This window comes from Lissotriton helveticus, chromosome 5_1, assembly GCF_964261635.1.
Source record: "Lissotriton helveticus chromosome 5_1, aLisHel1.1, whole genome shotgun sequence".
NCBI lineage: Eukaryota > Metazoa > Chordata > Amphibia > Caudata > Salamandridae > Lissotriton > Lissotriton helveticus.
The window spans coordinates 1,717,791,925-1,717,819,581 of record NC_136065.1 but is presented as its reverse complement, the minus strand read 5'-3'; the positions used below and the strand labels follow the sequence as shown (position 1 = coordinate 1,717,819,581).

Below are 27,657 nucleotides of genomic sequence, written 5' to 3'. Positions count from 1 at the left end.
CATGAGCCTCCAAAATCCCTGGAGGGCCCACCGCGAGGGCTGAAATTTGTTTAAATGGGGTGCAGTGTGATGTGGCTCCCCTTCCCAAGCCTCCATTAGCTCCGGGATCTCACCCCAGGCCAAAATCTGGCTAAATAGGGGAGCAGGTCATGTGGCTTTCCACCCCCAACCTCAAAAGATCTTGTGGATCTCCGCCCATGGCCAAAATTTTACAAAATGCATAGTTGTCCATGTGGCCCCCCTCCTAGAGCTATTAAAGGCCTGGGGAGCCCACTCCCAGGGCCAATGACTTTAAGGGAGGGGGCTGCATGACTTCCCTCCCTAAGCTAATAATGAATGGCGCCAGGGACTCCAGGACTGGTTTAGTAGCTCCCAGGACCATTTTTTTTAAGGGAGGGGGCTGTGCGACTCCCCTCCCTGAGCTTAGTAGCTATGTCCCGGGACTTAGTAATTTCCCTGCCCATAGCAGCGCAGGCATAAAAACCTGTGTTTGCTCTCACTTGAAGGAAGCATTTTTTTATTTCTCCCCAAGAGGGACCCAACACCAAGTCCTTTGAAATGTCATGAGTGATGTTTTAAATGATGTCATTGCACATGTCATGTGTGATGTCATAATAGAGGTCATAAGCAGTAAACCGTGGGGTAATAGTTCGCTATAACGGGTACATTTCTGTGTATTTTTAGTTAAAAATGTTAATGTTGTCACTTACAAATTCCGATAACTATAATGTTGAATTAACCTTTGTTTTTTCCGGTGAATCTCCAAGGTTTTTTTTGTTATAAAAATAGATCTTTTTATCACACCTGAATAGAACATTACTTACCCTTTTGATTTTTTCAGTGAATTCATATTAAACTTGCAACTCCAAATGCTTACATTTCTTTGGTTTATGTGCATTTATGTTGGATTGGGGCGTACTGCAAGCATTACAAGGGATAGGTGGCCTTCCTATTTGGGTTACTTCTATTTTTCTTTGGTTCATCTGTTTTCCCCTTTCTTATTAGACAATGAAGGGAAAAATAATAGCTAAAAGGCATCATTTGCTATCATCCTCTGATAATGAAGGTCCTTTTCCTGCAACACAGTAAAGAGCAGATGGCTCTCTTCCTGCTAATGTGGTTCTACCCCTCATGACCCCGGGTGAGGTCCAAACCATGGTTGAGGTAGCCAAAAGGGCCATAGAAGGCAGACTTAAGGGACGCACAAGGCCTGGTGGTTCTGGTTCAATGCATAAGATTGATTCCAACTCCTCTGGATCTAACATGAACAGGCCATATACTCCTCTGGGAAATATGTGGCAACAGAAGAGATGGGGGGATTTTGCCACATGTGTGGAACAATTTTGATATTCATCCTATTCAGATGGATAATGGAGTGATTCTTTATTCCCACAATATGATAAACCAAAATCAATGGCAACTCAGAGAGTGGAAAGAGGTGGACTAGGCCCCTATCCCAAACATTTTATGGAAGTTGTATATATTGGAATGGAGGGGCTCTTCCTCATCATATAACTGTAGCTGCAATCCTGTTGAAACCTCTATTAACTTAGAGGTTTCAACTCCCACTGATGCTCCTGATATAAAGGTGAATTCAGCGAGGAAAAGGTCATTTGCATTGATGCAGTAAGTTAATAATGCTGGAACCTATTAGGCATATGCAGCTCAGTCTTTTGTGAAAAACTTTGGGAAATTGGTTATACCAATTCACGAGGGTTAAGTGTGTTCAGAGCTTTTGGTTGCTATAAAACAGCAATCGCTGCTTTTGGCGGGCATCTCATCTGACATGGCATGTAGTACTGCAATATCATCTAGTAGCAGCAAGATAGTCTGTGGTAAAGAATTTGAAGACTGAGGTCGTAGAAAAATCTGATCTAAATAATATTAGGGGTGGCCTTAAATCACTGAATTTCACTCTGCAGAACTCAGTGGAGTGACAAAAAAATTTGGTGAGATTCGCAAAGGTCTGTGAGCGGGAGTAATACAACATGTCACACTTCACATTTTGATTTTTTGCCCTGGGAGCTTTCCACACTGTAAAATAAGTGTGAAGGGCACCACGCGGTACAACAATGGGCGCTGCTTCTTCATGATGCTCAGGTACGTTTTCTACCCAAGCGCCAGCATTCCTAATACGAACAGTCGCAACCTGCCATGACCGCCTTTGCTGAGAAATCTATCTGGGAGGTGTTCTAGCACCCGAAATTCATTCTGGGGCACAAATTCTTGCTCGCACTTGCCAACTTAACGTTGGCGAGCCACGTGCAAGAAAAAATTCCACCATACGGTGTGGGCAAAACTCCACGAACTCCTCCGGTGGAGCGGAATTTTTTACCCAATCCTACTGAGGATACCATTCGAGAGAAACATGCTATTTGGACAGCAATTAGATGCAATGATTTCCAAAGCATTTATAGATTGAAAGCACGCTATGCCTTATAAAAGGGAAATCAGGCTCTCATAAATTTTGATCATTTTCATTTCCAAAGACAAAAGCTAGATCTGTAACCTACTGTAAAAGGAAATACCAGCCCTCATGGTATTCTCTGAAGCACAATTCTTTCAAAGGGGCTAGACAAACCAAGATAAAGTCCTTACAATCACAGAGGAGAGGCCCCCAAATCAGTTGGAGCAAAGATTGAGCAATTTATTCAAATCTGGGTGGAAACTGTCACAGACAAGTAAGTATTGAGCATAGTCAGAGACTACTATGCAATAGGGTTTTCAGGTCTCCCTGAAAACATAGGAGTTATTGTTACTCAGCTACCAAGACAGGAAGACAGACACCAAGCGCTTTTACAGCGCATGGATTCTTCTATACACAGACTATAACACACAATATGAGGGAAGAGAGAGGAGGGGGAATTATACTCCATTTTATTTTTGATACAAAAGGTGTCAGGTGACCTGAGCTGAACCTAAAATGGTTGAATTCATGGATAAAGACAATACATTTTTGCATTATGACACTACAGGCAATTATTCCTGTGGTAAAACCAGGAGAGTATTTAGCGTCCATGGATTTGCCAGACACATACCTTTACGTGCCGATTAAAGAATCTTACTAGAAGTATCTGAGGTTTACGGTAGGCCAAAGCCTTACCAGTACAGGGTCCTTCTCTTTTGGTTTAAAATCCTTGCCTTGACAAGGGTTTATACAAATGTCCTGGCTCCTCTTATGGCTTTACATCATGCAAAAATAATTTTTCTACATCCTTACATAGACAATTGGAAGGTCAGTCTCCATTAAAATAACTTTGACTCTCTAGGGTAACTAGGGTATTGTCAATTATCCAAGATCATAGTTTTCTGATCAATTGGGGCAAATCAATTGTGGTTCCCTCTCAGGACATGGACTTTATACAGAGCAGGTTCCGTGCAGACCTAGGTTTGGTTTCCTTAATTTAAAGAATGGTCCAAGTAATTCAGACTCACATCTGTATCCTAAAGCTTTTCATTTTGCAAAATGTGTCCAGCTAGAGTGGTACTTTCAGTAATTTCATCCCATTTTGCCAAAAGTAGAATCATCATAACATAAACCTGAGTTTTGTCCATCTCCTTCTGAGGGACAGAGGTTGAATTCCTTGGCTGTTAGGTGGGTTCATCTAGCTCATATGGGGAGGGTTCAACTGTTTAGAAAAATTGAGTCACTCTTTGTAAATTCTGGGATAGCAAGAAAAAGGCATAAGCTTTTGCCTGTTTCTTTAAGTAGGTGGGTAAGATCCCATATTTCCATGACTTGTAATGCAGTAGGACAGATGGCACCTGTTGGGATTCAGGGTAGGTTTACCCGGAGCATGTCACTCACGAATGTTAAAATGCAAGGTACTTAAATTACAAAAATATGCAGGGAAAGTGTTTGATGTTAGCAAAGAATTTTGCTGCATACAACTACGGTTGTCTATTAGGAATTTTCTTGCTACATCTCACATATAATGTAGCAAAGCGAAGGGGTTGTGCTATGGTAAAGCTCATATTACTTACCGGTATTTGCATTATGACAACTCCTACGTCCTTGCTTTAATTCATACTTCTTCCCCGCCTCCCATAATGGTATATCTGTATTGTTTTATGTAAGCTTGATAGTCTCAGAAGGAGTTGCGGGGGTACAATATTTTTTTTAAGAAGCTTGATATTGGGCCTCACGAGGCAGGACCTCCTCACATGTAATTTATTAAAGTGAGGAATCTGGACATGGCGTAATGCTATTACTATTAAGTAATATTAGCATTCTTCATCATCAGGTCATGTTCCACATTGGGTGAAGATAGCAATTCCTAACAGGGTCCATGAAGTGCTCCTTTCAGAGATATGTTTTAGATTATAAAGACCAAATGGCCATCAATGTTAGACACCTGTGTATATTTTATTGTATTGGTATGTGTTTTTAGATTGTGTAGAATTACCAGACAGTAAAATTACATGTGGTTATAGTTTATTCTTTAACCCTTTTCACTATACTTAGTAAGATTTTAAAAAGATCGGAATTTGTAGGAAGAAGTCATCCCATAAGTTCACAAGGATTTAATCTTGATCGACAAGTTTCTTGCCGATCTGCCACTTTGGGTTTGTGGCCTTCCTCAGAATCTACATACAAATGTCTTATACTCTAATCTAAATAATCAGCTCTCAAATCTATTTAGGCATGGTAAGGAGGACTCACTGTACTTGTGAATTCCTAATCATTATTCTATAGGTAAGGATTACACTGGATCTTACATGTGTGATTACTCCTTTGAACCTGAAAAACATTTTTTTAACAATAGTTTTCTTTAATTCTGTTAGAAAACAAGAAGAGTCAATTTACTGCACATTAGTCAGTTGATGAAAATTGAATAATAGGTCAAATGCATACTATCATTATTCTCCACTCATACACCAGCTCTTGAAGAATAATGCACTAACATGTTCCATTCTTCAATTTACTTTTTCAGACATCCATGTGACTTTAGACAAATTCTGCTGCGAAGCACACCAGACCATTCCATGCGTACTCTTCCACACTGAAGGAGCCTTATCAGATTACCAGTGTCAGGCAATATCATGTTTTGTAGTCAGCAGTCTCATTGTCACCAGAACTCTGGTGGCTCTCAGGTCACCCCATTTGTCCATCAATCTTAGAATGTACCGTACTCATTTTGAACCATTCTGCCCACAACCTCAGCAACAGTTGAATGTATATGAGCCTAGTATGACTGTGCATGACCACACTGTATGGTAAAAGGTATCAGGCTGGAAACTAGACTTAAGACAGGAGAGGTCAAGACAGGAACCATCCTTTACCCCACAGTCTCAACAATGACCAGCCAACAATGACCAGCCTTTATATGTCCAAATCCTTCTCTACTGTTGTGTGGACTGTAGTTGGAACAGTAATTTATACTATTCCAAAGTACAGCGCCCTCTAAAGCAAGTTATTGTAAAGACTTGCGCAGTAATGCACAGTAATATCGCAGTCAGGGTAAAGTCTGTGTTTTAACGGCATGCAGGGTGAATGCATGTGGGGTTCTATCATTCAATCGGTCAAGACCCATTTTCACATTAGTAAGTCTGGTTAGGCTGTAATATACTCTTTGCAAGTACTTTAGCTGAACGAGTCTATGTCTCATGGATATCACTAGGACTCGGGCCATCTTCGCTTTTACTGAATCTTCATCGACTAGTGGGCCCATCTTTCACCCATCTGAGGCATATTGACATGAAGGGTCAGGAGTTAGCTACCAATGTACAAAGTACTCTAGTCATGCCCTAAACCCCTACAACTAAATGTGTCAATTGACCCACCATAGTATTATATAGTGAGAGGCTAATGAAGACCTCACAAGAACCTCTAGTGCATGGTGCAGCTGGAGATACGGTAGAAATGTGACTATCGGATGTGCCGTCTTAACGATTGAGCACGCTAGGAAGTTTCCTGGGGGGCCCACAAGCATAGGAGCCCCATGCAGAAAATAATTTAACACTAATTTTCTGTGAAGCATTTGTATTCTTGGTGCTGCTTTGCCCTGGGGCCTATAATGCTATTAAGAATGCCCTGCCTATCATATGTCTGTAGCAAATGCGAGAAGGGTCAAATATGATTTTTCTCTCATATAACCCAGTGTATGGAAATATATATAATGTCCTAGTATCGGAAGCTTGACAATTTCACTGTATTCTTACTCCAAGTACCTCTGTACAGGGGCATTTTAGAGGTCAAAACCTTTTGCTATTTGATCTATCTTAGTGCATGTTGCCAATAGGTCAATCTCATCCTATTGGCAGCAGGTAGGCTCAGGTGTATACTGGAGCCATAAAGTAATTGAGGCGTGCCATATTCTTTTGAGCATTTCAGCTCTGAGACAACACTAGGGTCTTCTTGATCAGAGTCATTTATAGTGGTAATTTGACTCACCAGTAACAAATTTAACATCTGCCAATCTCATGCCCCATCACATTGGGACATTACACGTTTCCAAAAAACACTTTATGTATGCTCACCAGCCCATAAAAACCTGGACATCGCTATCTGCAGCAACTCATTTAAGAGTGTAAATTAAATGTAGGAGTGAGACCATCTCAAATAATACCCCTCTCCATTTCTCTAAATTTAGATATAATGAACTCAGGACTCCACGTCATGCTTAGTACAGGAGAGTACAGGTGCTACATTAAGGTCCCAGACATGTCCACCACCTTCCAATCTGCACCTCCGTCTCATGGGCCACAGGATCAATAATGATATAAGCATCAGCCAAGCTAACAAGGATGTAATCAGTGCAAATGGAAAAAGTGGAAAAGTGCTTGCTTCTTAATTAGTGGCATCTATTGTTTATCTTTTGACTCGTTTCTGTCATTAGGTTGTGATTTAGGGCCTCTATTAAGGAGATATTTTAGGCTCATACCAAGGAGCAGAAGTTATTTCTCCAAACACAAGTCATGGTCTGTGACAAATGTGTGAGAGGACGGATTAGGACAAAAGTCTTGTTGATGCCATGGCGAAGATATTTCTTCAGCTACCGGGGTGGGGAGTATTTTTATGGAGCTGGGATCACCGCCACATGATGGTTATTATTTCTTAATGTATGGTTTGAAAAACAACACCCACACAATGATATTACCTTTAGCATGGTTTGAAAAAAGTAGTCACATAAAAAGGTTTCCTATAATGTAATTTGCTCTACAGCAATTTGACAAAAACGAAACAGAATCCCCAATAATTACTTTATTTCCATCAGGTGTTTGTAAAATGAACAGCAAGACTAGATGGTCTATAAACACTAAATCAATACTCCATTGTTGAAGCAGACTCTCATAAACAATCTCTCCTAAACAATCTCATACAAACTGCCCCCCCTTTGCACCCACTGCCCCTGACACCACACCTATTCCCTGCTTGATGCACGCCCAGAGCTCAACACGATCCTCCCCCGGGATCCCAACAAGAATGATTATTTCTTGTCCTGTAAGCTGTTTTGCCCCAGAATATGCCAGTTATTCTAATAGGAGGTAAACCCCTGAGACACTGCTGCACAGATGAGCAACATTTGCCACCCAGGGCCAGTGATTTCCCCATGTGAGAGTTACCTGTTGCAATCCGTGCATTCAATTTATTACCAATTTTGCCTCTCCATACGGGCCAGATCCTGCCCAACACCCCCATACCCTTGTCCCAAGAACAAAACTCCTCAGCTATGGATGCTGCACCGCTTCACCCCAAATGTTAAGAAATGTCCAAGGGATTCTTGGAAGGCCCCACCCCACCCCATTATCCTTATCTTAAATCCTCCTGTGCAGCCCTGCTCATCCCTCTTTCAAATGTAATTCAACTCTTGGCTATCCCCTGACCAAGGTTGCCAAAATACCACCATCTCCACACCCACACCTCCTGTGTACACCTTCCCATTCCTCACTACTATTGTTTAAGGCCTTAAACCCTGTGTTCTCTTATCACCAATCCCTTGTTCAACTTGACCTTCCTGCCTACTAGTTAGGTGCTCCATTTCAGTTACTCTTCACAGGAGCCTTGTTAACAGCCCCACCATCCCTTTCAGGTTCTGATGCATTTTGATGCCTGCTTTTTCTATCCATCACCTTCATTTTGATGTGCTTCCCTTCCAGCAACCTACTTACCAACCCAATCCGTGGCTACTTCCATCTTTAATTTAAGAGTTGGTATGATTGTTTCCTTGACAAAATGCTTTAATAGCTGCATAGTTTGCCAGGTGTAGCTAGCAGTTCGAGCGGCGATTTTTGTTTTTTAACATTTTGGGCCTTGGTGTCCTAGCTTTTTCATAAGATAAAAAGACTAGTACTTCCAGAATGCAATAAATAAATTGGACTGTAGCAATTAACTGCGAATGGATTTGATAAAATTTGGCAGATCAGCAATATTCTCATTTTTACCTTAGTAAAAACTACAAAAGTGTATATTCTGTGCTTACTTTAATCAATCTTTGCCTACATTGATGAAAAAGTTCTAAACATATTAAGTTTGATGTTAAGATAAATGTCTTCTATGTTTTTCTTTAAATTATGCAGGGAATACACAGATATTCTAAGGTTTTTACAGTATACTTTTTTTTAAATTTTTTTGTTTTCTTTTACCAAGTGAATTGTTTTCTATTATTAAATGTTGTTGTGTTAATGTTTTGTATTCCCTTTCTCTTTCAATGTACACTACACACCTACTCTGGTTCATACATGGCTTGGCATCCTTTCCTACCACCAACTACATGGCTTTTTGCCAATTTATACCATTTCAGCACATCTTTCTATTTACTACACAACTCATTCATATATTCCCTGGTCTCAATCTGTATCACTTGTTTTGTCCACCTTTTAAATCTTTACCTCACCTGCCACTCATAGCGTTTCTCTCTTTACAGAGAATTAATTTTCTGTTTTTTCTCTGCCTTTCACAGACTACTTCCTTTTTTCCTATTTTTGTTAACTTTAAGTCTTTTTAACTTCCTCTTTGCACCGCTGTCATCTTTTCCTTCCATGCTAGTATACCTCTCCCAAAGCAATACCAGCAAATCTTCCCTACTACATACAAGAACGACGGCAGGGTATATCTTGCTGCACCAACTACCTGTGTTTGTTATAAATAATTTAGAAAATTGTCTGTAGCTCTTTTCTGCGTGATCGCCATGACTTTCTGAGCTGCGGTCTGGATTTACTGGTCTCTGATCTCTTTGCTAAAGCGCCGGGACACCCGTCTGGGTAGCCGTGCGCTATAAAAGAGTAGGTACATAACATAACATATATAATGTCTAACAATCAATGCCCACCTCCCGAAACCAGCCACCTACTATGGTTTCAATGGAAACTTTCATAGTGACACAATTTCACCCATTGGCCTCGTAAATAGGCTGGCGATTGAGCACGTAATGCCTCATATACTCTCATCCCTGAATGGGACAGTGACCACGGACCATTGCACATTGAATAAAAATGTCTTTCAGACTCTGCGTTTGAGACAAAGAACATTTAGGAAAGTGCTGATCGATTTGGCCTTACATCATTTGGAATTCCCCTTTTGGATTTTGTGAGCTATTTCTTTGCCATGAAGAAGCCCGCAAGGGTGAAACAAATTGGCTGTTGTATATTTAATAAAGAATAAAAGGATCTACAAAACCATCTAGTGAAAGACTCACCATTTCTGTCATCGCTGTCGTTTATCATCTGTGGGATTTAAACCCTACGAATTCTTGCCCTTGTAACAATGCCTTTCTCAGTTTTTTTGTTTTTACCCCAAATCTTCCCTCACTGGTTTCTTCACTGCTCTATTCATTACTAAGTTTCTCTTTATTCTCTTTCTATAAATCACTAATTTTCCTGTCAAATTCTTCTTTCACTTTCCCATTTGGTAAATACCAATCTCTCTTCTTATCCATTTTCGTCTTTCACTTTCCCATTTGATAAATACTCATCTCTCTTCTTATCTCTTTTCTTCCTTTTTCTCTATAAATAATCCTCTTTTCTTTCTAAACTTTTCTTACCCCTCCTTCTCTTTCCTCTGTCACCACTTTCTATTCTGTTGATTAAAAAAATATAGTAACCTTTTTGAGTGCATTCTAGCAGCTAATAAGACATATACAGATGTAAACAGGTGATATTATTACCCAATTCCTCTCATATTCCTTTTCCTCTGCCCCATTCTTCTCTAACCATCACTTTCTCCCACTATAAAACTCATGCACACTTCTCTCTAAAAAATCTTTCGCTCTCTCTGTCTCTCCTCTCCAGCATATATCCTGGTCCGGTATCACACTCTTTCCCGTCGTACATTATCCCCGACCTTTTACAGCAACTCCTTCCCTATTTTTGAAATGCTTTTTCCATTGGTGTAATGTTTTTTTTCCACCTCCCCTTCCTCATAACCTATTTACCATTTTCTTGTTCTCAAACGCCACGAAGTTATATGAATAGCAATATCGCTATGCACTCCACTCCAAAGAAAAAAACATTGTCATTTACAACGCTAATAGCTCTAAATTTCACTTCTCACGCAAGACCGATTGCATTGCAAATACTTGTTCGTGGTACTGCAAAAGCCTCCCAGCCACAACAGCTTTTTGGAAATTTCCAACAAAACCTTCAACTGTCATTCCAACTGTCCTTCGAATGTTAGCAAATTACAACACTAAATGGAAGGAGGGGAGCACAGGGACCGGAGAAAGTACACACATGGAGAGCACAAGGAATGATCTTTTAAACATTAAGGGGCCGATTCTGATCCTGGATTTTTATTTACCATATAAATAGGATTTGTATTTTTTTCCATACAAATTGTAAAAGTCCCTTCCAACCCGTGTAGTACGATTCGTACGGGAAAAATACATACAGATCGGCCCGATCCTTACAAATCAGATCGGGAAAAGCTGTACGACACGGACTTGTAAAAAAGACCATACAATTTGTAAAAAGGCTGTCCAACCCGTCAAGTACGATTCGTACAGGGTTGTCAGCATACGATTTGTATGGAAAATGGCCTGTATACGGGGAATGACTCGTACTGGGCAACGAAGCGAACCCCTATACGCCTCGTACCCTGGTATGACTCGTTCTGGGGGTACGACTCATGCCGGGGTACGGGTCGTATAGGGGTATGAGGCATACAGGGGTCCCCCCACATGCGAGGCATGTGTATGGTGAGTACCCCAACATCGCGCATGTACCCACCGTATGTACGTGATTTTGGAGTACGGTGCATACACAGGCGATTTCGGGGTACGGTGCGTACACAGGCGATTTTGGGGTACAGTGCTTGTACGGTGCATACACGACCAGTACCCCTTCATCGCGTATGTACGCACCGTACCCCACTTTCCGTGTCATTCGTACGCACCGTACATACGCACCGTACCCCTGTATTCATGGGGTGTACAACGCGTACATGGGGGGGTCTGTCTCGTACTGTTTTCGGGGCATACAAGATTTTTCCGGCACTTTTTGGCTCTTGTAAAAAAAGAGCCGTACAGAGTGCCGTTTGCACGAATCGTACTTGCCGGGTTGTAAACTGCTGCCTGGAGTACATGGGAACGTCGCGTACAGAGCAATCCGAATCAGAATCGCTTGTATATACGAGTTGTATGGTCTATTTTACAATTTGTATGGAGTGCGTCTATTTGTACGGATCATACTTCCTAGGTTGTAGGGGCCTCCTTACAAGTACGAGTTGTATGGGGAAAACGCTCCATACCATGATTTGTACAGCGTTTTTCCAGGATCGGAATCGGCCCCTAAGAGAATACATTTGATAAAATGTAATATATAAAATTACAACACCTATGTCCACATGCATACCTAGATATTTAATGTGACCAACAGCCTACTATCAATCGATTTACTCTCGGATTTCTGCATTATCACCAGACACAGCTAGATAAATGGACTTAGTTCAATTAACTGTCAGAGAAGAGGCCTCTCCATAGACCTGTGATATCTGCATTAGACTGAGATTTTTGGAGATTTCTTATGTAAAGTAGGATATCATCAGCATACAATGATATTCTATCCTCTCGTTATGTTGCCCCCTCAAACCCACATAGTTGTGCATCTCGCCAGATGCACTCTCCAGAGGTTCTACGGTCAAGGACAAAAGGAGAAGCAAAATGGCCATCTTGTCTAGTTATGTTATGTTATGTTATATATTTATTTCTATAGCGCACGGCTACTCCGAGGAGTGTCCCGGCGCTTTATCGAGGCAGGTCAGAATAAAAAACATAACACCATTCAAGAAACAACAGACAAGGGAAAGAAAAAGAAAGGGATCCTAAAGGTTAAAAAGCCAAGTCTTCAGGCTTTTCCTAAACAGGAGCAGATTCGGGGAGGACCGTAAGGCCAGAGGCAAGGTGTTCCACAACTGAGGGGCCCTCAAACTAAAAGAGGGTCCCCCAGTGCGTGCCTTCCTCACTCGAGGAACCACAGCCAGAAACAAAGACTCTGAACGCAGAGATCTAGTCAGACGGTAGAAGGCAAGCCTGCATTGTAGGTACTTTGCTCCCGCGCCAAATAGTGCCTCGCTCTATGTCAAAGGGTGCAGACAATACTGCAATAACGCTGACACTTGTCCTTGGTTCTGCTTAAAACATTGTACCATATCTGCAAAAAGTGGTTACAACGTTCATCAGTTCTAGCAGGTGAAGTTTAAAAAGCCAATGCACGTAATCAAAGGGCTTCCTAAAACCAACGAACAACAGTGCCCTAAAGCCAACGTACAACAGTGCCCTAAAACCAATGGACATCAGTTCACTTAAACCAACAGAAAAGAGTGTCCAAAAAACCAATAGACAACAGTGCCCAAAAAAACCAATGAACAACTCTGCCCTAAAACCAATGGATAACAATGGCCTGAAATTAATGGGCAACTGTGCAGAAACCAAATGGACAACAGTGCCCTAAAACCAATTACAACAATCCCCTGAAACAAATGGACAAGAGTGCCCTAAAACCAATGGACAACAGTGCCCTTAAATCAATTGACAACAGTGCCCAAAAACCAATGGACAGCAATGCCCTGAAACCAATGGACAACCGTGCCCTAATACCAATGGGTAATCGTGCCCTAAAACCAAAGGACAACCGTTCCCTGAAACCAATGGACAACAGTGCATGTCAATCCTCTGAATCCACTGAGGGTGCAGAGAATTGTTGATACTTAAAAAAATTATGTATACTATTGTCCCACCAATTACATTTTTTTTAAGACAAAAGCAACACCACCACCAGTCATTATTTTCAACACAGGTGGACACAGCAAATTAATGTGCAAAAACTGAAGTGCCAGGATTTTTACATGTTTAAGTAGTAAACCATGCATACCTGTGAGCATAAGATGCCAGGCCTGTAGTAACAATGCATATCCAACTTAGAGCTATATAGACGCACAAAAACATTTATATGGGTCAGTATTCCGAGCATAATGTGTTGGCTTGCCCTGTCCGATATATGTCAGGGTCCTCTGGGGCACAAGCACCTGGTATCCTCCTATTTACACTCTGCCATGTCTCCTTAAAAAGGATTAGTCATTGGCATGCATATCTGGAGAGGAGAAGAAAGAAGTGATAGACATGTAAAAGTTGACAAGAAGCCGAAGGACTTCAGTAAAGAAAAACAAGGAAAAAATATAGAGAAATTAGCAAGAGGAAGCGGGAAGCTGCAAAGAAAGAATAGATGGCCAAGCCGGCTAGGGCAGACGAGAAAAACCAGTACCAATGAGTAGAAAGAAGAACGGAAACACTAACGAGAGCAAGGAGCCTACAAGAAATGACAAACAAGAGAAATAACTGGAAGTCAGACCTGAATCAATAAATGTGGAACAAACATGCAAGGGGATGAAGGATGCAAGAACGAATACTAACACTTACCAAACATGAGGGCAACCATGAAAACTGTGAGTAAGGTGGAAACGCAGAGAAGAGGAAACCATCTGAGGTAAGGGATTTCACAAGAGGAAAAAACATCTGTGGAAAAAGACGAAGAAAAACAATATGGTGAGATGACCGACCTAAATGACAACTAGCAAAGTTAATCTAAGAAGAACGACAGTAGGCCAAAACAAACAAAATAAAGAGACAACCAATACATTCAGAAGTGTGAATTTGAGGGAGTGAACCTCGTAAAACATAATACAAAACAGATACTGTAGATGCTCAGGCCCCACCAAAGTCCATCTTGTCCCCTTTATGACGAGAAATAAATTCACATAAGTCTTCAGGACGTACAAAGGAGTAGGACCTATCCTTATAAGTAACTTTGAAGAAACAAGAAAGAACCAAACGATATCTGGCATTCATGGAACGAAGAGCTTTGTCGAAGAGAAAGAAATTCCTTGCAACGTTCTGCAGCAGCGCGGGCAACATCCTGAGTGAAGAACACTTTGTGGCCAGACCATAACATCTGCTCTCTTTGTTTTGCTGCTGAAAGATCCATTAACAAGTCAGTATATTCCAAAAATAAAACAATTATGACTCTTGGATGGCTGACAGATGGCAAAGCAGAAGAGCCTCCAGTTTTAGGACCGGTGTAATATGCACGTTGCAAATTAAGAATAGTACCATCTTTAAGGCCAACAATTTTGGGGATGTGAATTTTTAAGAAGGCAAGCATATCTGACCCTTTCTCACCCTCAGGAATGCCATACATCTGTAAATATTGCATCTATTGTGATTTTCTAAATCCTCGGTGTGTGTCTTGAGGAGAGTAATCTCTTTGGACATGGCCGCAACCTGAGGTAACACATCTTGAACGTCACTGACCTTCTGTTCCACAATCGACATTCTGAAGTCTAAGTTTGACCATTTTTCATCAAGCCTCTGCAGGGTGGCATTGGTTTCAATGAAAAAATGTTTGATCATCTTAATCTCCTCCATGAGATCCTCCAACAGGATAGGTAGTGGGATTTAGTAGGCTAGCTAGGTTCTTTCTTCTGACATTTAGGAGGAGCAGTTGAGTTGGAATCCTTACGGAGAAAAGACATATTTTACTTTTCAGTACAGTACCTTTCTGCCCAGAGGATGAAGCAGGATCCATGTGGGTCAGAGTAATGATATAGAGAGCAAAAATGAAGCAGGACGCCAAGCACTCTTTCCAACCTGAACAGAGAGCAAGTTTAATTACCAGCATCAGGCCAAATAATAGCCTCCATGTGAAAAAAAACAGCCCACAAGAAGAAATGGAAGGCGTATGTGGCAAGATAAGTTAGCATAGAGGGAATAAACCTGCAAATAGGAAGACCCGGTCACCCAACCATCATGAGTATGAGAGGCAGCACCAGAGGGGATACGTAGTGGAAGTAATAAAATTCCAACATAATATTGTGAACAGAAATGGAGCAAGACGTCTAGTATTCTCTTCACCCAAACAGAACAGATTAATAAGCAAATGTAGTGCTAGTGACAGCATCCCTGCGGTAAAAACTGGTCACAAGTGAAGATGAGAGGCATACGTGGCTTGTTAGGGTAATCCAGCAAAGAAAAATAGGCAAATAAAGCAGTGCCAGAGGAGTTATGAAGTAGAGTAATAGGCTGCAGCGGTGGAATGCAATGGAATGGAATGGAAAGACCATTTATATAGCGCGGTAGCTACCCTCAGGCGTCCTAGCGCTCCAGACGTCACACTTTCATGAGCCGTGGATTAGAAGCAGGAGAAAAATATTTTATCACAAGAGAAAAAAACAATTTAAATAAATTAATAGGGGTACAAAACACTGTTGCAGTCAAAACACATCATGTACTACCTCCAAAAAGGCGAAATACCTATGACAGCTGCGCCGCTGCTCCAACGATGCAGTAAATGAATGAGAGGAAAGCTGTGTCCCGCCGAAAAATAAAATGGCGGGCGCTGCCCATAACACTGAGGAGACAGAGCGAATGGAGACAGGGCGATAGGCAGCTTGAAATAAGAGGAAAAAAACTGCTACCTGCGCCCGGACGCCTGCTCCTCAGCTGCCGGTCAGTTTCGTATCCATATGAGCAGGAGACAGGCTCCGATAAACTCAAAGGTTCCGATCGAATCACGGAGCCTCAACTGATCGCGGCCATCTTGGTGGCAGCTCAAGCCATGCCCCCGATGTTTTATATTTTAATTTACGTGTCTTGCCCGGAGATATACTTCCTCATCTCACTCTTTTGAAGTGGACTACCTCTACATAAGCATGTTATCTCCTCAGTATTTCAAACATGTTTGTGCAAAGTACCATCCGCCCACACTATTGTGTCAGTCTTTCTCCTCGTTTTGCTCTATCTGAGCTTCTTGCCCTCCTCCCCTCCCCCCCACACATAAACCCTTACTCTGTCAAATCCCGGTGATCTGCGGTCTTCAAGGAATACATCCAACTAAGCTCTTGCAGGGCCTTGGTTTCTTTTTTTATGTTTTGTTTTTTAACTCAAACTAAGATATCATTTTTCAAACCGGAGCTCTCCTTTTAGACAACCTTTGTTTTCAGCTGTGTTAGTTCAATCGGCGCATTTGAAATTAACTAAGACTACAACAACTAGAATGCACCAGCTTTTTAAAGAAAAGCCCAGGACGGGAAATTGGGTCTCTGCTGATGTGGACTCAACTAGTAACATTAGCTCAGACTTGACATTTTGTTTAGCCTGCTGTGTCCTTATTTGTAGCCCATGCTTCTGCTGAGCTTGCTCAGGGCAGGCGTATTATATGGAGTGCATGGGCTAGTGACTGCCCTTATGATGCCTTAGAAGAAAGCATGTATTGTGCTAATTTCCTGACATCCATGGCACATGTTGCAATATTCTTGTAAGGTGATGGGCTGAAGTCTCTCTCTACTACGTTAGAGATTTCCCATGTGTCCAGGCGTCATCTGTGGATGATGACCTGAATGTTGGAGTGATGCAGAAGGCATTTACCACCCATTTTCTTTTCTTCGGGACCAAGCTGTACATGACTTCTTTGACGTGGGTAAACAAACTTTAAACCTCAAACTACACCTCTATTTTGTTTCTTGGCACAGTAGCAGCAACAGAAAAAGCAGTAACAGCCATGTGGGAAAGATCTTTAATTGGGAGCAAGCATGCATGAAAAATCCCAGACACCTGCAGGTGTCTGAGTTTTGAACTCCAGTGTAACTATCTTGCCACAAACTTGCCAGTGAGATGTTGGTTGCAGTGTTTCTTCAGGTGGGACGATAGACATGGTTTGCAGGCCCATTACAGCACTGCTTTGGGTTACGTCATTATGATTTATCTTCCACTTTCTCTATGGTTTAGGCATGCTCCAGTGCCACAGCACCTAGTGAAGGTGGGATTCCTTTCAGCCAATTTTGTCTGCAGTACTATTTGCCATGTTTTATTTTGGTGCTGTAACTGTCCAGCAATGTAATGGCAGTATGTGACTCGAAACTCATTTCACTCCTTTCCTTCCAGGTGGCTTCTAAGGTTGCTGGCCTTAAGTAATCTGCATTATGATGTCCCAGTCTATCGCTAGTCATTTCAGTTTCTGTATTTCTCATGATCAGGAGTTATGAGCAGTTCAGGGTCTTGCTCTTCAGGTTGGCTGCTTCTTGAAGGGTGTCAATGGAAGCACTTGCACCTGTGGTTTTTCTCCCTGATGATGGTATTTTCCTATTTCCATCTCTTACCGACTGGTTAATTTGTGCCTTTTTAGTTTCAAAGGCCTAAGGCAATATGATTCATGTGACCCCACTATCAAGAAAAAAGAGTTCTTCCTGAATGCAAGAAAGTCTCGCCTTTAGCTCTACCCAGGCATACAATTCAATGGGCTGCATTTCAGGTTCTGCGAAGGAAGGGGCCTCTTTGGTAGGGCAGGTCACAGGTACTTCAGTTACTGCCTATAGAAGTGCTTCACTCATTCAATGTGCTCATTAGGGTCTGGTTTAGGGTCCAGGGAGTATTGATGGCTACAGCAGCTCTGGCTCCCTGTTGTTGTCAACATTTGAAGCAATGGATTCACTTGCTTTTTTGTTACTGGTGTCCCTGAGAGGGAGAGATCAAAGCCAGCATCACAGTCACTCTGGAGATACAGGAAACCACCAGGGGCGTAACACAGGCCCCTGAGGCTCCTGCAGCGTGGGGGGGAAACAATCCTCCAGGGGCCTCAAAATCCTTTAGGGGACTCCTATTTAGCCCAAGATCTATAAATATCTGTGCTATTTGAGAGAATCATGCGTCCCCCTTCACATTCTGCAGAAATCCTTCAGTTTGCGTTAGGTCAATGGAACCCTCAGCTTGAAAGTTAGTGGATGATGGCATTCTGTCATAAGCATCATTGGCCTCTGCCATTTTGTTTCTCATGATTGATGTCAGCAATCCAGGGAGGAGGCCACCCTCTTCAGTCCAAGCGGATCCTCAAGGAGGCTCATCAGCCTCCCAAGTGGAGATAGTTACCTGTAATTTGGCATGCTCTTCTTGCCTTTCCTCCCTTGATCACTGGCGCCTCTGTGTTGGTTTGCATAGAAGTAAGGAAAGGACATGGTGTGCACCTAGGATGACACAGCACGTTGTACTTTGTTCTTGGTCAGAGGGAAACCCTTTTCTGCTTGTATGAAGGTCCTATACCTGTGTACTTCCTCATCAAATGTGGTGCAGCTTATTAATGCCTGCCACATGCTTGCTTGTGGTAAAAATGAAATAAATAAAATATAAAGCACCGCAGAAGACAGATTCTTTAAAGCCTCTCCGCAGCAGTGCTCTACCTGCATTCACAACGATGGAAGGCCTTAGGAGTCTGCTTAAATCTGCAAGCTCTCGTTTTACCATCCACAGAGAATGAATGTATTTACTGGTAGTGGTGCAGACCTGGAACACACTTGACTACGGAGAACTGGGCAAGTAGCACTTGTGCTGGCAACTGCCCATCTCCCAACACACAAGATTAGCTGAGGAAAAAGGACATGTTGAATATGTGCAATTATACTGTTACAAACTGGTCCAAGAAATCAGATATTTTGTTCTTAGGGAAGTTGTATTAACATTAATTTTTGATGTTTCTTTTTCAGGAGACTCACTAAGTCGACCTTGCTTCTTATCCCACTGTTTGGGGTGCACTACATTGTATTTGGGTTCTTTCCAGAGAACAGCAGTGTGGAAACAAGGCTATATTTTGAACTTGTTCTTGGATCCTATCAGGTATGTGTATGTAAACAACATATGATGTTACTGTATAATCTGGAACATTTGGAGATGAATGGTGCCCAAACTAAAACAGAAGTCTAAAAGCACAGGAAATATGGCACACTGTCAAGGTTTATGTAGTTCAGTGAAGACTGTAGACGTAGCGAAAATACGTTTATTAATGCAATTGTGTCTATGAATCATTGCAAATACCTAAAAGTAAACACAGTTAGACAAAAACACTCAATTCAAAGGATCTTTATTCGGTGATTAGAAAACACCATAAAAGCACATATATATACACAATTAAAAACATGATTAAATATTATCTAGACCCTGACTAATGTTTATACAAATGAATTAAAAATCTTTACACGATCAGGCCGACCCTCTTGTTTTCCTTAACCTTAAAGAAACTTTCAAGAAATTCATTACACAGCACAATGTACGGGGTCATTCGCCCTTTGCAAGAAGAGTAGAGCGGCTTTAGCATGTCTCAACTTAGTCTGTTTTAAGATATCCACCAGAAATCTACGCCTAGGTGTTGCATAAAAAGAACACAATGAAGGGTGTTCTGCGGAGACCTATTGTCGCAGCCGCAGGCACCTTTCTGCTCAACTGATGAGGTAAAACCTGATGGATCAGCTAATAAATTGGGTAAAAGGTTGAGCCTAAAATGAGACATTAAAAATCTCTCCTGAGCATTATACATGAGATAGAGGTACGGTTCCATTCCCTCCGTACTCTTAACAAGGCCATGGGCAGTTACTGAGCGTTTGGTCCCTTCAATTGCTGCTCTACGAGTGGCTCTCCAGTCCAAAAACGCTCTCTTAATTTTAGGTTTGTCCAGTGGTAAAATTGCTGTTGGGTTTTTAAAAAGATCCTTCTGGTCTAGGTCTTCCAAGGTGGTCTTCACATACTTCAGCCACGGTATTTCCAGGCCTTTATCCCTATCCAAGCAGTCTCTTAAAATTTGTCTACTAAAAACTGCCTCGGGGTTTGCCCAGATTTTTATCCATGCCATAATCGGTCTGAGCTTAACCAGGTCCTCAATATATGGCCTCCCTAGTTCCCTGTGAGCAATTTCAGCAGGGGTACTCCGAGGCATTTTCAAAATCGATCGCAAGTATTTATTTTCCTCCCGCTGCAGTTGGTCAACATTTACAAAACCCCACACTTCGGAACCATACGTAGCTTTGGAGCAGCATATAGAACTATACAAATTCATAATTTGGTCCGGGGACCAACGACCCAGCCTACGCCCATAGCCTGCTATAGCACCATTTGAGGATACCAGTCTGCTACATCACTCTTCGACCAGGGAATGAAATTTTAATGATCCGTCAAATAACAGACTGAGATAGGAAAAAGACTGCACCTTTTCTAATGTGTGGTTCCTTATTCTATAAGAAAACCTTTTGCATAGTGTTGTGCCAGCCAGCATTACATAGGACTTACTTGGGTTCACGGAGAGATCTAATTTTTCCATTAATGTGGCAAATCCGTCATTCAGGATCTGTAAGCTCTTTGGGGTGCGGGCCAGTAGGACCGCGTCATCCGCGTACAAAAGCAACGGGATGTGGCGCGTTCCTACTCTTGGAAAATCTGTCTTCAAAGCAACCAAAGCCTGCTCTAAGTTGTTAATATAGAGCGAGAACAAAAAGGGGGCAAGAATACAACCCAGCCTCACCCCGCTAGTACATGGGAAGGGTTCAGTATTCTCCCCCTCCGTGTTATAGCGGACCTTGGCGGTGGTATCCCGATGTAGTTCTCTGAGGATATTGATCAGGCCCGGGTCGATTCCCATATTACTCATCAGGGCCCATAGTTTGCCAAGTCCATAAACCCCAAATAGATCACTTCGTTGCTGGTTTTAGTGTATTTTGCCACCTGTAAATAAAGGTTCAGGCATTGATCACTTGTGGACCTCCCTGTCCTAAAGACATACTGAGTGTCTGAGATGATGTCATGTTCTTCGGTCCACTCAGTAAGACGATTAAGGATTACCTGACCCAGAACTTTGGCGGAGACATCAATTAATGAGATAGGCCGATAACACTGGGGGTTGTCCCTATTGCCCTTTTTAAAAATAGGGACGATTATTGCCGTGGACCAAGAGCGGGGTAAGCCCCACCTGATAGCTGCATTTAGCACCCTATTAAGAATAGGGGCCCATAGGTCTACATTACTCAAGTACAAATCTGGGGGGTGCCGTCAGGACTAGGTGCTTTATTTCTTGTCAAGCCCTGGATTCCCACAGTAATTTCCTCTAGGGAGTATTCTACTACTTGGCCCTGCCGACCCACCCATCCCCCCTCCAGCGCAATGTCCTGGCTGTGTTTATACAAGCCCTTAAAGTGTGTAAGCCATTGTTCTGGTAGGATATTTGCAGTGATCTCAGGGGCAATATTATCCTGGAAACATGGCTTGTTAATTATTCTCTAGAATTCTGTCATGTCCCTTCTATCTGCAGCCTCCCTTAAATCTGCCCATGCATCAGCTTGGAGGGATAATTTCCTCTTCTTTATTGCGCTCTTATATGCCTGTCTGCAATGCACTACTCTTTGTTGGTCCCTAGGATTGTTTTTTAAACTAATTTTTAACTCCTTCAGGGCACAAGAACATTCCCTGTCAAACCATCTTGGGTGGGTGATATTTTTCCTGGGGGAACTTGTCTTCATAAGCCCCTCAATCAAACTAGTTACTAGCCCTAATGCCCTAACCACCAATGGCCCCTCGACCACAAGATCAAGACACGCGCCAATAGGTTCTTTCCCAGAGACCATTAATGATTTATAGAAAGCCTCACCATCAATTTGCGACCACCTGAGCCGTCTTCCCTGATCCCTTACCCTCACAGAGGTCCCAACCACGGGTCTTATCATAGGTCGACCCAGGTACGTGAGCTCTAAAACCAAAGGATTGTGGTCACTGAATGGACTCCACTCAATACCCACCGATCTAATCCAGTTTTTAAATAGCCTGGGCACTAAGATATAGTCAATATATGACGAGCACCCTCTCCCTTTAAAAGCTGGGGCGACGGTACCCTCTTTCTCCAGTCTAATCATATCGTTGGTATGTTCCAGGACATGTGTTTTTAGAAATTTACTAAAGGCCGTTCCCTCAGTTGTGTGTTCAAAATGAGGGCCTTTCTCTACTTGACAGCCGGACCATTCTGCATTCAGGGGGAACAACGTTGGACATAAGTGGCAATTAAAATCACCCATAACAAGAACAGTGGGTTCCAAGGCCCTTTTCCTTTCGGCTAGTTCCTGGTTGAGTCTATGGTCTAATTCCTGGGGTGTGGGATTATTTTCTCCGAGGGCTCCTTCCTTATATACATTAAACAGGATCAGCCTTAGCCCGCAACCCCTAAACCCCAATGCCTGGAGATTATGAGATATGCAGGATGGGCTAGTCCATATTCCTTGCAGGTTTAAATCTACATATACGGATAGACCTCCCTTTGCTCTTCCAGATCTCGATTCCTGGGCGGGCACGAAAAAAAAAATTGTACCCTGTCATATGGAAAAGGCTATTATCCACCACCCAGGTCTCTTATAAACTAATTATCTGGAACTTGTATATGTATTGCCGCCATTCAATATTATCAAATTTATTCGCTATGCCAGCTACTTTCCATGAGATTATTTTTAACCCCCTTTCTAGTAACTGATCACAAACTGGTCCTTGGGCACTTAGGCTTCCAGTATCAGACCCGTCATCTGCCCTTAAAGACATTGCTTGTGCCCCTCGACACTGTAGTGAAAGCAGGGATAAATCATCTTTTAACTCCACCTCACCGCTAATAACTCCCGATGCGGGGCCGATCTTATTTTCTGGCATACTAACTGGTTTCACCCCAAAAACTCCTTTTACTATATAAACCTCTTCTATAGGGGTATAGTTTGTTAGGGCAACCTGTGATACCCTCGACCCCTTAACTTGTGATCCCTGCGGGTTCATGTTCCCATCTCCTCTTGTTGCTGCCTTCACCACTGTGCGGGGGGGCCTTATCAGTCAGTAATTTTCCTCTAGGGATGTTTAGGGGCTAAATCTGTTGGTCCATTTAGATAGTTCCCAATCTCTTGCCACAGGGCCATTCAAAGTGTGGTACCGAGCCTTATTTGTATTTGGACCTTCCCTAGATTTCCCAAAGAGGTAGGCCGGATCATAGGGGGCATTTTGTCTGCGGTAAAAATAACCTAAAGGCAGAGATCTTATACTACTTGCCTGGTTAACCGTCCCGCGAGTTAAAATATGCTGCACTGCACTTACGTCCCTGAAATTCACAATAATACAATTCCCCACTATATCTTTACATTTGGTGGCAATCCAGCTCACCCTTCTAACGTGGAGAATTTCCCCATTTTTGTTACCTACAAGAGGCCTGTTCTGGTTAAGCCAGTGTGTAGTCTTGTTTCTCAGTTCATTGTGTGACTCACTCTGTTCTTTCTTTAGGTCTGGGAACCCCGCAAATACTACTACGTAGCGGCATGCTTCAGGTGGTAAATTTATGATTGGTAGGGTTTCACTAGTTGATATATTGGCCACCCGCCCAGTCTGGTTTGCCACTAATACTTCAGGTTTGGAGGGATGATTAATTGGCAGTTCTATTGATGGCTCGGGAAGTCCCGCCCCTGCCCGTGAAACCCCCTCTCCTGAAGCCATGCCCCTATCCGAATGCATCGGAATGCCTAATGGACTAGGGGCCTGTGTGACCGTAGCAGTTACACTTGACATCCTACTTGGTTGTATAACCGTCTGTTGATCTTGACAAGTGTCAATGATAATCAGGTTATTCGTGGTACCAGTATCCAGGGCTATACCCTGCGCCCTACCCCTATTCTTTAGTTCATTTAACATTTTATCCAGCCTACTGGCTAATGGTTTTATCTGGCTGACAATAAATACTTCTAATTGGTTTTGTAAGTCTAAGACTATTTGGGTCATCCAGCTCGGGGGGGCTAGCGGCTGAGGCGCCTGCTCTGCCCTATTTCCTTTCAACGAGCTTCCTGGTTCGGATGGGGCGTGTCTAGTTTTAATTTTCTTAATTCTTGGTTTCTTTGGGCAAACTCTTCTTTTCCTACTAGTTACAATTTTTTTTCCGGGCATAGAATCCACCCTATCTTCAGCGGTACCCCGCTGCGCACAAGGGATATCCTGATCAGAGGGCTCTAAGGAGGTGAGTAGGGGGAGCTGGCCGTGACCTCATTCTATAGTTCCTGGGGCAGAGTGGGAAGGTTGAGTATCAGTGTGAGTGACAGGCGTCTTTCCGTGCGCTCTATTTCACTTGATACTTCCCCAATGGCTTTCCGCAACATACGATCAATTGCGGTGGGCTGTACAGTAAAAAGGGCCGGTATGCTTTTATCATGTGGGTCCACCCGAGGGGTAGGAGGGGAGTTCAGCTTTGCTTTAGTAGAGCGGGTTTTAACTTTACTGGCCATACTGGGGGAAACCAATACAAAATACCCAGGATGAAACTGATTTAGCAAAGTCCACACACTCAAATTGATTCTCCTCCCCCTACCAGAATACAATCCAACATACGAAAAAGAAAATAAAGAGCACAATCCAGCCCCCCAACACAGTCCCTGTCAGTCAACTTGCGTTTCGCTGGGCCCAATCCCACTATGCAGTCTGCCTCTCCTCTGGTCTTTCTTCTTTCTCATTCACTGATAGTCCACCTACTCCGATGCCAGGTACCAAATCCACGAGGGGGGGCCCAGCCTGGCCTCCCTTGGCCCCTGACTGCCACAGAAGGCCCGCCCTTTGCCCGGGCTTAGCCTGGAGCAGTCCCGAGCGTGTCCCGTGGGGCGGGAGGCATTCCCCGCTCTTCTGGCGCCTCCGTGCGCGGCGGGAGCATCAGAGATGCGCCGGTGGCCCCCGGGGCAGCCGGGAACTGTAGTCTTTGCTGGCCGTTGCCATCACGGCTGGGGAAAAGCACTGGGAAGAGCGCTGATAAATCAGATAACAGCCGTTGCCCTCACGGCCTCCCCCACTCCACCCAAATCACTGGCGGTGAGTTTGTGGCCCCCAGAGGATGCTCGACGCTCCCCGCTCTTCTAGCGCCTCCGTGCGCGGCGGGGAGCGTCAGAGATGCCCCGGTGGTCCCCGGGGCAGCCGGGAACTGTAGTGTTTGCTGGCCGTTGCCCTCACGGCTGGGGAAAAGCACTGGGAAGAGCGATGATGACTCGGATAACAGCCCTTGCCCTCACGGCCTCCCGCACTCCACCCGAGTCACTGGCGGTGAGTTTTTGGCCCCCAGAGGACGCTCTGCGCGCCCCGCTCTTCTAGCACCTCCTTGCGTGGCGGGAGTGTCGAAGATGCGCCGGTGGTCCCCGGGGCAGCTGGGAACTGTAGTCTTTGTTGGCACTGGGAAGAGCGCTGATGACTCGGATAACAGCCGTTGCCCTCACGGCCTCCCGCACTCCACCTGAGTCACTGGCGGTAAGTTTGTGGCCCCCCACACTCTTTAAGTGCAGTTAAAAAGTTGAGCAACCGGATAACAACATCCAAATTAGATACTGTAGTTATTCTCAAAAAGAGTGAAAGATCCATTAAAACATGCATAATTGAACATTTGCAAAGACTCCCTTATGCCAGTTCCTCTCCTTATTGATGATTTATTTTTCAACAATCTTCTCGTTCCCAACATTTTCGTTTGAACATTGAAGGATGATTAAACATTTCTATCATTATGATATCTTGTCTTGACTATCATTAGCCAACATGACACTGACGTTGAGTGCTCCCTTCTCTGTGCATCAATTGAGTTATGGGGTTCTGCTGAGATGTTTTTCTTCTCATTTCCTACCTCTACATTTGTTCTGAGTTGCGTTTCTTGTAACATCCCCATCTTATGATTTCGATGAATGAGTTACCACTGGCCTCACTAGGTTTGGAAGGCATATGTCTTCTTTCTTCAACTCGATTGAAATATCTATATGAAGTGAGACTGATTCTGTTGCTCTTTATTTACAACCAGTACTGGGTGTAAAATGCATCGAAAAGTCCCTTGCATCTGTAAGAGAGAATCTAGTTAAGATGAAAGATGGTGTGGGGACAATATTCAAACTAGAGACCAGCACAGATAGTAAAGTGTTCCTAAGAGCAAGAGATGATTGATAACCCTGGCACAGATACTAGGAAGTGGTGAACTCCATTTCCTGTGTTGATAATCTCCTGCAAATGTACCGCTAAAAGAAAGGAGGGATTAGAAAACTGAGATGAACAAGGTGAGGATGAGCGACAAGGCCTGTGGTTTGATGTGGATGACAGGGAGAATGAGAACATACTTGAATTGTGTCACAACTTGTTTTGTGCTCCCCCACAGGATCCACAATATTCCCAACCGCACCTTTCACTCTAGTTGGTGAGGCCTTCTTGGATCTTTTGGAGAATGAAACCTTAAACATGCAGCAAGCAGCAAGCATCAAGGTGTTGAAGGTCCATCATCATTAGGTCATTCTCAAGTCTACACAGTTCTCCAGGGTCTCCTTCACTTAAAGGACCCCTTTGTCATTCCAGGCTCCTTATTGACTCGACCTGAAACAATGGGAGGAGGGGGGTTTATATTGCTTAATTTATCCATTGAACCAGTTGCGTGTTACCCCCACATCGAGAAGTTAGTATTCTTATGGTGCTCGTTAACTCATAAAGTAGAACAATGTTCACATATTTCAATGAAAGTGACACAGTAGCAACTGAAAAATAGGTCTCAACAATAAGTATCGTAAAAAAATGTTTGTCTATTACTTAGCAATCCGCATTTTTTATAGCAAAAAAGTTCTTATAGTGACAGTTGATTGCCAAATAGACTCCAGTTGTTAGATCACCAGGACTCCTGATGAGGATATGATTACATTTGATGAACAGTTTCGCAAAGAAGCCCAGCTCAGTATATGGGAGCTTGGTTTGTTAGAGTGCAATGAAACAGGTGAGAGAAGTAACCATTATTGGGCTGGAAGAACAGGGTTATCTACTCACCCTACTTGTCCTACTGCTTACTCATCCCACTGCAGACTCCTTGAGGGGGAATGAGTAAAGTGATGAGACCTGGGGAGTCTTTTAGGGTTCTCCTGTCAGACTGCTCATTTTATTGCAAGAAGCTGCCATAATTCTCTGCAGCCCAGGGTCACACGACGGATGGTAGACCACAGATGCAGTCACAGCTGCCATTACAACGATTTCATCAGTTTGGTTGCACAGCCACTGACAGCTTGTCCATCTCTGGTTGCAGATCTGAAGTGACAGCCACAGCCACTACCAGCACCTATAGTGCAGAAAGTAAACTCTGACACTCTGTCAGTAGGTGAGTACAAGGTGAGTACAAGCACACCCATCTCAGTACAAGCTGGCAAGGAGACATTACCCCCTCATAGGGTCCTCCTTGTCCCAGTCCGTACAAAGTGAGGCAGTCTTGCCTCCACCCAGCCAATCAAAACGCTAGAACCCAAAAGCTAAAGGTCACATAAGCCCCTCCCACCCACTGCCATGCCTGTTTTTTTCTTGTCCCGACGGTGGTAGGAACACTGGTGCTCCGTATCCTGTTGCTGTTTCTGGATTTGCT

The 27,657-nt window shown here is 43.2% G+C and overlaps 1 protein-coding gene across 1 annotated transcript in view; it reads left to right on the top strand.

The window, feature by feature from the left end:
• LOC144752791 (vasoactive intestinal polypeptide receptor-like) overlaps nucleotides 1-27,657 on the top strand; it is a gene marked incomplete at its 5' end in the record, with an annotated part of 603,698 nt that overhangs the window by 450,813 nt on the left and 125,228 nt on the right. Inside the window, one exon of the mRNA XM_078640644.1 lies at nucleotides 18,965-19,094. Within this exon, the coding sequence (XP_078496770.1) occupies nucleotides 18,965-19,094 (130 nt within the window). The remainder of the gene's footprint in view (nucleotides 1-18,964; nucleotides 19,095-27,657) is intronic.